The 13,329-nt window shown below is 37.0% G+C and overlaps 2 protein-coding genes and 1 long non-coding RNA gene across 3 annotated transcripts; 2 read left to right on the top strand and 1 right to left on the bottom strand.

Annotated features, from left to right (window-relative positions):
* Positions 1-1,831: 1,831 nt before the first annotated feature.
* Positions 1,832-3,418, top strand: LOC139192768 (uncharacterized). Its single transcript, XM_070815436.1, has one exon. The coding sequence runs from the start codon at positions 1,832-1,834 to the stop codon at positions 3,416-3,418; it is 1,587 nt and encodes a 528-aa protein (XP_070671537.1).
* Positions 3,419-9,507: 6,089 nt separating this feature from the next.
* On the top strand, positions 9,508-11,634 carry LOC103403255 (cytochrome P450 CYP749A22-like). Its single transcript, XM_070815346.1, has 4 exons — positions 9,508-9,825; positions 9,950-10,176; positions 10,258-10,872; positions 10,985-11,634. The coding sequence occupies exons 1-4, from the start codon at positions 9,516-9,518 to the stop codon at positions 11,411-11,413; spliced, it is 1,581 nt and encodes a 526-aa protein (XP_070671447.1). The 5' UTR covers positions 9,508-9,515; the 3' UTR covers positions 11,414-11,634.
* LOC139192728 (uncharacterized) lies at positions 11,473-12,082 on the bottom strand. The gene is made up of 2 exons (XR_011577084.1): positions 11,886-12,082; positions 11,473-11,792 (listed from the first exon to the last, which is right to left on the bottom strand). It is a non-coding gene; the product is annotated as an uncharacterized lncRNA (long non-coding RNA).
* Between the last annotated feature and the right edge of the window lie 1,247 nt (positions 12,083-13,329).

The raw sequence follows: 13,329 nt of genomic DNA, 5'->3' as shown, positions 1-13,329 counted from the left end.
AAAAAAAAAATATATGAGGAACCAGTTCGGCCCCCCGAGGAAGAAGAAGGAAAAGAAAAAAAAAAGATTTTTTTTCAAAAGTTTTTGGCGGGAAAAAAAAATTTAATACTACCAAAATCCCTTATCTAAAAAATAAAATAAAATCCACGTGGCGACTCACTTGGCGCCGAGTCATTGTCCACATGGGCGCCACGTCACAGTTAACGGGAGACTTAACAGTTTGACTAACTGATGTATGAGAATGTCTCAAAATTTACACTTTAGGTATAACTCTGGGACGAAAAAAAATTGATGTACTAAATGTTGAAAACCACAAAACATGAGGGTAGTAAACAGTCTTTTGCCCTAATAGAATTGCATATGATTGTTAATTAATGGCGACGGATAAACCCTAGTGCCTTTTAAATTGATTTATCTCAAAAGTGTTTATTTTTCTTCTTTGTTGCCTAGTTTTATAAAAACCCAATATCACTTATTTAATTTTCTTGTTTTTATCTTTTATCATCACAATTTTTAATCTTTTCAAAACCTTGTTTTAAATAGTTAATTAAGAATTAGTTTAAATAGAAATGATTCATTCAACCTCTGTAGAGAATGACCTTGCTTAAGTCGTTTATACTACAATTGAGCCTTGTTCTCTTGCAAATATTTTTAAGTGTTTTTATCCCTACTTTTATAAGTGGTAAATATCCTATCAGTATATGTTGAATATAAGTCCCATATAAGGGAATTGAAAAAATAAAATACAATATATAAGTGTATGGTTCTACCCAGTGGCGGATCCACAGTGGGGTCGTTGGGGTCGCACGACCCCTTGGAAACCATGGAAACAACCTTGAAGCTCCCATATGCGACCTCTTGGAGCTGGGGTCGTCGGGGTCGGACTCACACGCCAACTGTTCGACAAAAAGCCTGAACGAAGACTCGGCAGGAAGAGGAAGAAGAAGCAGCGCTCGCACGCGCTTCTTTTTTTTCAAAACAGACGGGCAAAACGGCGTCGTTTTGGCCCAGGAATTTTTTTTGAATGACCTGGCCAAAACGGCGTCGTTTTGGGCCAGGCCGAACAAAAAAAAAAAAAGAAATTCCCATCGTGTCCCCCCCAGTCCCGGCCTTCCTACCCGACTCCTATACAATCAAAAGCCCCAATTTCTTTTGTTTTCTCATCCTCCAACCCTAACTCAATCCCCCCAAACCCTCAACTCCTCTCCTCCCTTGCTGCTGCTGCCCCCAAACCCTCAACTCCATCTCCTCCCTTGCTGCTCCCCTGCTGGCGGCTCCAACTCCATCTCCTCCCTTTGTTTATATTGTGAGTATTTATTTTGAATATTTTGTATATGTAGAATATATTTAATTAATTGAAATTCAATTCATATTTATTTTGTGAGTTTTTATTGTGAGTTTTTATTGATGGTTTGTTTATATTGTGAGTTTTTATTGGTTTGTTTTTATTGATGGTTTGTTTATATTGTGATTTTTTATTTTCATTATTTTGTATATGTAGAATGCAAGATGAGATATTTAATTTAATTGAAATCCAATTCATATTTATTTTGATTATGTTTATGGTTTGTTTATATTGTGAGTATTTATTTTGAATATTTTGTATATGTAGAATATATTTAATTTAATTGAAATTCAATTCATATTTATTTTGATTATATTGATGGTTTGTTTATATTGTGAGTTTTTATTTTCATTATTTTGTATATGTAGAATGCAAGATGAGATATTTAATTTAATTGAAATCCGATTCATATTTATTTTGATTATGTTTATGGTTTGTTTATATTGTGAGTATTTATTTTGAATATTTTGTATATGTAGCATTATTATGGAACGGTTTTTTAAGAGAAAGTCATCATCGGGTTCGGGTAGTTCGAATAATGTTGATAGTTCAAATATTGTTGGTAGTTCAAGAACTCCAAGTTCAAGACAAAGTCAGTTAGATGATGTTTTGGGTAATCTTCAAGCGGATCCTGGATTAAGAACTCGAATAATAGATTATGATGCTAATATGAGAGATGAGGTCCGAAGATTATATCTACAAAAAGGACCTTGTCAACCTAGAGGTCATAATTTCCTAATAACTAATATGTCGGGAATTAATCGACGCTTCATTCCCCAATGGTTTGATGAGTTTGATTGGTTGGAGTATAGTGTATCTAAAGATGCGGCATTTTGTCTCTATTGCTATCTCTTTAAAACCAATTTTGAACAAGTGGGTAGTGAAGCTTTCACTGGAGATGGATTTAAGAATTGGAAGAAAGGGAGAGAAAGATTTAAGATGCATGTTGGACCGGTTGGGAGTGTTCATAATAAGGCTAGAGAAGCTGCTACAAATTTGATGAATCAAGCTACACATATTGAAACGGCAGTGAGCAAACACTCTGACCAAACTCGTAAGGCTTATCGCACATGCTTGATTTCTTCAATCAAGTGCACTAAGTTTTTATTGCGACAAGGTCTTCCTTTTCGTGGCCATGATGAAAGTGCCACTTCAAGCAATAGGGGAAATTATTTGGAGTTATTGCAATTCCTTGCAGATAATAATGATAAAGTTAGAGAAGTTGTGATGGAAAATGCTCCGGGGAATCTCAAATTACTAGCTCCTTCCATTCAAAAAGAAATTGTGAATTCATGTGCCCTTGAAACACTTGATGCTATCATGGATGGTCTAAAAGATAGATTCTTTTCAATATTGGTGGATGAAGCACGTGATGTGTCTGTGAAAGAGCAAATGGCTATGGTGTTGGGTTATGTGGATGACAACGGGCATGTAATTGAAAGATTTGTGGGTATCCAACATGTTACCGACACTACTTCAAGTTCACTAAAGGATGCTATTGACACATTGTTTTCTCGCAACGGTTTGAGCATTTCCAAGCTACGAGGACAAGGTTATGATGGTGCTAGCAATATGATAGGTGAGTTGAATGGCCTTAAAACAAAGATATTGAGAGAACAACCTTGTGCATATTATGTTCATTGCTTTGCTCATCAACTTCAACTAGTTCTTGTTGCTGTAGCAAAGAAGAATATAGACATTGCCTCTTTTTTTGCAACGGCTAATAGTGTGGTTAATTATGTTGGAGCATCTTGTAAGCGGCGTGATTCACTTAGAGGGCAACTTCAAGAAGAGCTTGTGATAGCTTTTGAAAATGATTGTCTTATAACGGGGCGAGGCTTAAATCAAGAAACAAGTCTCAAACGTGCCGGTGACACACGATGGAACTCACACTATGGTACCTTGATTAGCATCATTTCTATGTTTTCATATGTGGTTCATGTGCTTCAAATGATTATTGATGATAATCCCAATGAAAGTGCGGGTGAAGCAAATAAGTTAATGGGAGTGATACTTACTTTTGAGTTTGTGTTTCACCTTTTCTTGATGAAAGTCATATTGGGACTCAAATGATTTGTCACAAGCATTGCAAAGGAAAGATCAAGAAATTGTGAATGCAATGGCTTTAGTGAAATCATGCAAGGAAAAGCTATATTGGATGAGGAATAATGGGTTCGATGCATTGGTTGATGAAGTATCTTCTTTTTGTGAAAAACATCATATTGATGTTCCTAACATGGAAGAGGCATTTATACTTCTAGGGAGGTTAAGGCGTTATGCTCCAATAAAGACAAATCGTCATCATTATCGTGTGGAGCTCTTTATTTATATCATTGATGAGCAAATTACGGAGTTAGAGGATCGCTTTAATGAGGTAAATACCGAGTTGCTTATTTGTATGGCATGTTTGAGTCCGAAAGATTCATTTGTAGCTTTTGATAAACCAAAGTTACTTTGTCTTGCTCAATTTTATCCTCAAGACTTTTCGGATGAAGATCGTTTGGCACTTGAAGATCAACTTGAGATTTATATTCATTATGTGTGTTTCAGTAGTGATTTCTCTCAATTGGAAGGGATTGGTGATCTTGCAAAAAAAATGGTGGAGACAAGGATGCATCAAGTATTCAATTATGTATATTTGCTCATTACATTGTCTTTAGTTTTACCAGTTGCAACTGCTTCAATGGAGAGAGCATTTTCTGTCATGAATATTGTTAAGGGTCCACTTAGGAACAAAATGGGAGATCAATGGTTGAGTGATAGCTTGCTTGTTTATATTGAGAGAGATATTTTTGCTTGTATTGAAAATGAAGCTATAATGCTTCGTTTTCAAAATATGAAACCTCGTCGTGGACAATTATAGTTTGTAATATTGTTTCCATTATGAATTATGAATGAAAGTACTATGATTTCATTTTCAATATGTTTTTCCATCCTAAATTTTTATTTTAACTTTTACACTGTGACCCCTTGGGGTAAGATTCCTGGATCCGCCACTGGTTCTACCGCTAATAACATCAAAGACCTTTTGTGTTAAAACTAAACATCTAGTAATAGATTGTTAAATTGGGAAAATATCAAGGTGGTTAGGAGTGGGCCAGTGTCTCGTCTCTTTGAATATGTGGGTCCATGCCGTACATGACTTACCGGGTTTAATGTAATACTATGCTTCCGTGCTTAATGTTAAAAGTGAGATTAGTTGCATATGTGGCCTACTATGTTGTGATCCCACGCAAAGTGACGTGTTAAATATGTCTCACATGAAATAAAATGCAATATATGTAAGTTGAAGAAGGCCTAAAAATGGATGAAAAACGTGTGTGATTAAGAACATTTATTAAAGCACTTGAGTTCGATTTCCCTCTCTTATCATCGTTTGTAATGGTATAAAAGAACGAAAACGTAAGAAACGAGTATTATACACAGCGAAAATTCTCCAATAATACACATCATGTTTGCACAACGGAACAAGAAGGCCATTAAATTGAGCCATGGAAGCAGCTAAGCCAAACTGATGACAAGCCCAAGGGCAAATACATAAACGCCCGAATCTGATAAACAGCTCAAAAGAAACCACACCATTTCTCATCAGGAGGATTTGCAAATTACAAGTCTGAAATCAAAGCTGGGAGCCTGGAAACTGGAAACAAAAGATGAAGCAGCTCTGTTAATGTTTCCTGTCTGTAAAACAGTTCAAGTAAGACCATCCAATCCCAACCCACTTTTTTTTCCGAAATTTCCATCTGCATTTTTTTCTTTTCTTTTTCCATTAAGTTCAAGTGCAAGAAAATTATTTACTTGGTTTACATCGAAAAATTCTAAATAAAAATATGTAGTTGGAATTTTAGTGATAGTTGACTAGTTAATGGAGAGAGAGAGAGGGGAAGGGCTGGTCGCTGGCGTGTCGAGAGCCGCCACCGGCTATGACGATGGCAATGGAGGTCCGACGTTCAAATTGGGGTTCTATTTGCACTCAAAATATACCAATTTTTACTTATTTGGGCAATTTGGATAAAATATGGTATTTGGAGGATTAATGAGTAAGAAGACTAACTTTGAAGATATTTAGCTATCAAGTTGAGGGGTTTGACACTATAATATTGTTTTTCCCATTTGTTTGGGTGGTGGAGGTTTGTCAAGCCTTTGTTTAATCAACAAATTGCATGCTTGTAAATGGGTTGGAAGGCAACATACGGATGTGGATGCAGAGAACATGTGAAAGAAGTCAACTTGCTTCTTTTAAATGTTAGTTTATTACAAGTGGGAAGACATGTGATGAAAGCATGTGGTGGAAATGCAAGTTCCCGTTTTAATATTATTTCTCCATGCAAGTTGGCAATTGAAATACAAAGTGCCCAAGTTTCTTTCGGGCAGATGCAGTGTCTTCAGCATGGGGTTTCCTCCAGATCTCTATTTAAAGGAGCCCAAACACAAGGATTATGGACACTCAATCAAACAAACAAATACAAGCACAAACTCTGTTCAAACCAGATTTGCCTTCACGAAGCTGTAGTTAGCCCCCAAGCCTTCATCCTTTTCAGGATCAGCCCTCACAAAAGCCATCTTTTGTCTAGTTTATTAGCTCTACTGCTCACTTGTAGTATCGATCTCCTTTATAGTTTTCATGTACAACTCATTTTCAGTCATTTAAATTACAAGCAATCTGCAATATTAAGTCACTTTCCTTTGTCATTTACATTTCCGAGCAACCTTGTCATTTACATATTGTTCTATCTCTCCATATAAGTATAGTCCTTATTGAAGTAAATCCCTGGCTTGCTCGCGAGGCCTATGGCGGATTTAGGGAGCAAACATATTTTGGCACGCCCAGTGGGACCCTTATATGGAGTTAGATCATGAACAATCCTTATGTTCATGATTTTTCTCAACATGCTTTTTCGGAGTATGAGGAGGATGACGGTGTTGAAGAACGCTCAAGCTATGACTATCACATAGAGCCAACCTATGAGCTACCAACTTATGGGTACATGGCTGAAGAGTACTCAAGTCCCATGGAACATGATTGTCGGCCAACTAATGGCCATCAAATAAATAATAGTCTTGAAGATTGGCCAACTTATGGCTATGATGAAGATTATTATTCTTTCGAAGACAATCGCATTCATGAATACTATGATAGGCCAACAAATGGCTTTGAGTATCAAAAGGCTTCCAATGAGTACATAGAGCCAATATATGAGATGTCAACTCATGATCATCCGGATGAAGAGCTCTACAAAGAGGATATGGGCAAATTAGAGAAGGTGTCCAAACTCCATGTGGCAAGCATCGGCTATGGTGAAGAGGTGACTAAGTGTTTTAAAAGGGTGGAGGAAAGCTATACAACTTTTGGAGAAACTTTGAGAAAGTTGATAAATCAGATGTGTCAAATCCCCTCTACAAAACACACTCACCCTACTACAACCAAGGAAGAACAAATCATACATATTGATGAAGCCCAAACAATGGCCCGACCCAACGAAAAATCCATGAAAATGGATATGGTTGTAGAAGATCAAGCCATTGTAGGCCAAACACCAACGCTTGGGGGGGCTCGAGCCCACACCTCATGTGGAGCCCGAAGAAGAAGAAAAAAGCTCATACACTCCTCCCCGCCAACACAAGCATGTTATCCATATCGAGATCTCAAGGAGGGCAAAGCTCGTGATCAAACATGAATGGCCACCTCCTATGGTTCCCAAGCTACATAGCATGGCCAATTTAAATGATGGATTTGATCTCTCTACACTCAATTTTAAAAAGAGGAAAAGATTTGAGTGTTGAGAGAAAAATAACATTTGGGCAATGAAGGGGTTTCATCCAATATGCCCGAATAAGGCTCATTTTTGTTGTTTCTCTTTGCCCGAAGTGAGCTTTCCTTTCTTTTTCTCTTTTCTATATTTATAATATAGTATATTATATTATATAATATGTAAGTAAATAAAAGAAGAAAAGATAAAAAATAGGGTTGTTTTTTCACAATTTGCCCGAAAAAAGACTTTTCTCTCTCTTTTGTTTTTTGTTTTTTTTGCCCAAAAGGTGTTTCTCTCTCCCTTTCTTTTTACTTTTTTATTATTTCTTTCTCTCTCCTTCTTTTCTTTTCTCTCCTATTTCTTTCTCTTTCTCTTTCTTTCTGTTTCTCCCTCAGTTTTTCTGTCTCTCCCTCAGTTTTTGTCTACCAAAAAGTTCACATATATATATGTTTTATTATATATTATACTATGTGGTCTGCCCAAATGGGTCTTATATATATATATATATATATATATATATATATATATATATATTTCTTATATTATATTATGTACTTTGCCCGAAAGGGCATTTCTTTCGAACTTTTCCCTCTGTTTTCTCTTTTTGCCCGACTTGGGCATACGTTTTATGTGCCCGACGTGGGCTGTTATTTCTTTCTTTTGAGCTACCCGAAGGGTCTATATATATATATATATGAAACGAGGCAAAAAAGAAAAAGAAGAATCAAAGGGATAGTTGCCCAAGTTTTTCTCTTCTCTATCTGTTTCTATATTTTCCAGTTTGCCTGACTTCGGGCATTTGTCCAGTTTATTATCTATGTAACCAGTAAGGTTGCCCCCATGTTTTTTGGTATTAACAAGAAGGAATACAAGCCAGACAACATTCTTTCCAATGCTAGTTGTACTACCAATTGCCTTGCTCATCTTGCCAAGTTTATCAACGACAGAAGGACCGAAGAGGTAGACGTGCCTCTTCCTTTCTAGCAGCACTGGAGCCACCAAGGCTTTTGGGAAGTCATAGCAAATAAAGTTGCCATTTGTGATCAAGTGTTCTTCATGCTCAAATGTCTCTTATGCATGCTATATCATCAATCTTCTAGAGGAGCTTATTGGAGTTGTAAGTTTCACAAACTTTGCTCAAATTTGTAAAACTTGGGGGGCACTGTTTGCACTCAAAATATACCCATTTTTACTTATTTGGGCATTTTGGGTAAAATATGGCATTTGGAGGATTAATGAGCAAGAAGACTAACTTTGAAGATATTTAGCTATCAAGTGGAGGGGTTTGACACTATAATATTGTTTCTCCCATTTGTTTGGATGGTGGAGGTTTGTCAAGCCTTTGTTTAATCAACAAATTGTATGCTTGTAAATGGGTTGGAAGGCAACATACGGATGTGGATGCAGAGAACATGTGAAAGAAGCCAACTTGCTTCTTTTAAATGTTAGTTTATTACAAGTGGGAAGACATGTGATGAAAGCATGTAGTGGAAATGCAAGCTCCCCTTTTAATATTATTTCTCCATGCAAGTTGGCAAGTGAAATACAAAGTGCCCAAGTTTCTTTCGGGCAGATGCAGTGTCTTCAGCAAGGGGTTTCCTCCAGATCTCTATTTAAATGAGCCCAAACACAAGGATTATGGACACTCAATCAAACAAACAAATACAAACACAAACTCTGCTCAAACCAGATTTGCCTTCACGAAGCTGTAGTCAGCCCCCAAGCCTTCATCCTTTTCAGGATCAGCCCTTACAAAAGCCATCTTTTGTCTAGTTTATTAGCTCTGCTGCTCACTTGTAGTATCGATCTCTTTTATAGTTTTCATGTACAACTCATTTTGAGTCATTTAAATTACAAGCAATCTGCAATATTAAGTCACTTTCCTCTGTCATTTACATTTCCGAGCAACCTTGTCATTTACATATTGTTCTATTTCTCCATATAAGTAAAGTCCTTATTTTAAGGCAAAGAAAGAACCTTGATTTGAGCAACTCCCACTCAAATGGCATAATCTCTTGATTTGAAGTCAAAAGGCGCAACCTCAATCATTTAAATCCCATCTACTAGCGGCATCTAGTAGTGGCACGCCCGCACCCCACCAATCTCATATGTGAAGTAAATCCCCGGCTTGCCCGCGAGGCTCATGACGGATTTAGGGAGCAAACAGGTTCAAATAGTATTCTTTTAAATTTTCTTGATATTAACACGAGTCGGGCAGTAAGGGCGCTACCACAAGCCCACGCGTCAGCCAACCTCAGCGCCGAGCAGCATAGATTCACATGTAAAAGCAAGCGCAAGTGAGAAACCTGCATGCCTTGCGTAACTGTTAGCTGTGTGAACAGTAAAGAAAAGTAAGTAAACTAGTAAAGCTTTTACAACTGTGCACTGTTGAAAAAACTCTCAGTAGGTTCAGGGAGATGGGCAAAGTTAAAAGCAGTGCGAAAATGCCTTCTTCGGGAGGCCTAGCAGTCATTCTTTCAAGCTTTTTGTGTGTGCTCCTCGTCTTCCTTCTCATCAAGATCCTTCGAAGACTTTGGTGGACTCCGACTCGCATACAGAAGCAGATGGCTCTGCAGGGCATCAGAGGCCCTCCTTACAGACTTATCCACGGAAACACCAAACAAGTCTCTCACATGATGAAGGAAGTTATGAACAGACCCAAAAATTTATCGCACGACATATTTTCTCGAGTTCAACCACACATTCACTCTTGGACTCAGATATACGGTAACCCGGAATCTCATGTTAAATGTGGTTTGTACATCTTAGAACCCGTTTGATATCAATTTGTTTTTACTTTCTAGCCTTAAGTTTCAAGATAACTTTTGGTTGTTTTTGCATGCATTTATAGGTAAGAATTATCTTCAATGGCATGGTTCTAGAGCTCAGCTGGTTATTACAGAACCTGAGTTATGCAAAGAGATACTTAATAACAAAGAGAGGGCTTATGGGAAAAGAGAGACCCCGAAATTTTTGAAGAAGCTATTAGGAGATGGTCTTGTCACAACAACCGAAGCTGAAAAATGGGCAAAATTGCGGAAGCTGGCTACCCATGCCTTCCATGGAGAAAACTTAAAAGTAAGTTTTGTACAGTTACTGGTACCTTGTTTTTGCAATGAGTGGTTTAGCAATAGTAACATCATGGTATTGTTTATGTAGAGTATGATTCCGGAAATGGTAGCAAGTGCTGAGACAATGCTCGAAAGGTGGGAAGATTATGTAGGGAAAGAGATTGAGGTGTTTGAAGAGTTCAGGTTGTTCACTTCAGAAGTGATTTCTAGAACAGCTTTTGGCAGCAGTTACATAGAAGGCAAGAACATCTTTGAGATGTTGATCAAGTTGGCCTTCCTAGTGTTTAAAAATTCTCTAACAGTCAGGGTTCCTGGCATCAGTAAACTTTTCAAAACCAACGATGAGGTCGAATCAGACAAACTTGAGAAAGAAGTACATGGCTCCATAACAGAGATAGTCAAGAAACGAGAAAAGAAGGCAATGATGACAGGACAAAAGGAGAGTTTCGGGAGTGATTTTCTCGGATTACTTTTGAAGGCTCATCACGATGCAAATGAGAACCAGAGGGTTTCGGTGGATGAGTTGGTTGATGAGTGCAAGACGTTTCACTTTGCAGGACAAGAAACCACTAATACTTTGCTTGCCTGGACTGTGTTTCTTCTAGCACTCCATACGGATTGGCAAGAGGAAGCAAGAAAGGAGGTGATGGACGTATTCGGCAAACAAACTCCAAATCCTGATGATTTTTCCAAACTGAAAACAGTAAGAAAATAAAAAAACGCAATAAATTATTTGTCGAAGTGGCGAAAACATGTTTTCAATTGACATTAGAGATCCTAATTTGGAAATCTGTTTTTCTTTTTTATTCATGCAGATGAGTATGATTTTCTACGAGTCTCAAAGGTTATATCCCCCTCTTGATTCTTTAGTAAGGAAAGTTGATAGGGAAGTTAGACTGGGGAATGTCATTGTCCCACCTAACGTTGAATTGATTCTCTCAAATCTAGCATTTCAGCATGATCCTCGAATCTGGGGAGAAGACTCGCAACTTTTCAAACCAGAGAGATTCGCAGAAGGGATTGCTAAAGCCACTAACAATACCATAAGCGCTTTCATACCCTTTGGAGTGGGACCTCGAAGCTGTGTTGGGTTGAACTTTGCAACCATTGAAGCAAAGATTGCACTGTCAATGATTCTACAACGCTACTCCTTCACTCTTTCCCCAGGTTACATCCACTTGCCTGTTCATTATTTGACAATGCGGCCACAACATGGAATTCAGGTAATGCTACACTCACTTTGAACCGTGAAGGCCGGCATTGCCGGGGAATTGATGCCCTTGGATTAACTACACAGTGCAACTAATGAAATTGTATCTGTCAATTATCATTTCAACTTTTTCTAGCTATCGAACTCTTTGGTATGTGTTTAGACTAATCGCTGCGCAATACAAAGAAAGACAAGAATTGGGTAATAAAATCTGCCGTCACCCGTGTCAAAGGCCATACTGCTCTTTGTTCATCATCTATAAGTTCTAATGTCTCAGCCATTAGTGAGAATTAGTAGATTTTTATCTGCGCAAGCTGTCTCTAGAGATTGTATAATCTCTTCCGGGCGCTTTCATAGAAGCCCTCGTCCCTCCCGCTGCTTTGGCTCCTCCGCCGCAACCACAGTTGCTCCGCCTGCACATTTTACCTAACATAAGAAACTGCGGAAAGAGATTTGTGATTCAGTTAGTTGAGTGTTTTAATGAGAAATGAGATTTGTTACTCAACTACTTATGCGTGCGAGTTCGATTCCTCCATCCTAAATATCACTACTAAAAAAAAAAAAAAGTTCTTTTAAAAATGACTACACACAACAAATTCTTAATGAAAAGCACTTGATAAACTTTTATAAATAATACGGATAGAAAGAAAGAAAGAAGCAGTGAGAATATTGTAAATAAATTAAACTTTAAGCACGAGGTAGTATCGTAAATAATTTAAAATTTAGTTGCGCCGACAACTCTTTATTGAACAGGCAATTATTTCTTCATAACCATTTTTTTTTAACAAGTACACAAGTGTAAGTCCATACAAGCCCAAATCTGATGAACAGCTCCGAAGAAACCACAAAACTTGACAAGACTGAACTTGGAGGACCCAGTTCTCAGGAGGAGGAAGCAAGGAAGACCATTCATTTTGTCTGCATTTCTATTCAAGGAAGCAAGGAAGACCATTCATTTTTATTTTTTCAGAAATTTTGTCTGCATTTCTTTCTTATACTGACCATTCATTTGGTAGATAATATCTGTTTTTCTCTTGTGAATTATTTTGATGTGTTTTTCTTTTTATGCACATCTATGTTTACTTTTGTCCTTCAATTCTCCTTCAATTCATTCAATTCAAATGCAAAACGTAAATGAGAAGTGTGGAAGAAGTGAAAAATAGTGTGCTAAAATTACTTCCTTGAAAAATTAATAATTATATTTATATGGATACCTCATTAAATCATTGAAATAAGACCAATATGCAGTGGCATGACAACTTGTTAGAGAATAGAGTCTCACCTTGAGCATATGATAAAATAAAATACAACTGTTATATATGAGGCATTTCACTCATATTATCACCGAGACATTTATGATAAAACTTCACACCAAGTGATAGGTGGTTAAGTTAGAAATAATATCGGTAATGTTGGTGGTGGATCGTAATAAACCTAGAAAGGTTATCACAACTAACAACCAAAATTCCAACAAACGGCATCCTAGGTCTAAACTAGCATGAGAACTAACAAACAAAACTGAGTTGACCAAAAAAGTCAAAATCGGAACAAAAATCGAGCCGTCTCAAATAGATTCCGGTTTGAAAATTTTACGAACCGGACCAAGCCATTTTTAATATAAATTATTGTTTTATTATTATTTTTATATAAATAAGACATTTTTCTAAGAATGTCATGTGCATAATTAAGCCCAATATTTTTCTTCAGTTCTCTCCCCCTCCTTGTTGTTTTATCACTCATCTCTCCCTTCTTTATTTTTCTTCATTCTTTTCTAGTATATTTTGTATTATGTACATTTTTGTTTTAGTTTAAGATGTACACTTTGGTTTTGATTTGAGGCTTTCTATTTTCTAATTTATAATTATATGTACATTTTTTATCTTCCGATCACAAATCTTGTAGATCTAGTGGTAAGAACTCAAATTTGCTTGATTTTGTAGTTGAAATATG

Source organism: Malus domestica, chromosome 16 (assembly GCF_042453785.1).
Source record: "Malus domestica chromosome 16, GDT2T_hap1".
Classification (NCBI taxonomy): Eukaryota; Viridiplantae; Streptophyta; class Magnoliopsida; order Rosales; family Rosaceae; genus Malus; species Malus domestica.
This window is presented reverse-complemented; position numbering and strand designations above follow the sequence as displayed.

Excerpts from the sequence above, each read along its gene's own strand:
- LOC139192768 (XM_070815436.1), top strand. The coding sequence starts at position 1,832 with ATGGAACGGTTTTTTAAGAGAAAGTCATCATCGGGTTCGGGTAGTTCG.
- LOC103403255 (XM_070815346.1), top strand. The coding sequence starts at position 9,516 with ATGGGCAAAGTTAAAAGCAGTGCGAAAATGCCTTCTTCGGGAGGCCTA. Across the intron at positions 9,826-9,949 it reads CTCTTGGACTCAGATATACG|GTAAGAATTATCTTCAATGG; the intron begins GTAACCCGGAAT and ends ATGCATTTATAG. Across the intron at positions 10,873-10,984 it reads ATTTTTCCAAACTGAAAACA|ATGAGTATGATTTTCTACGA; the intron begins GTAAGAAAATAA and ends TTATTCATGCAG.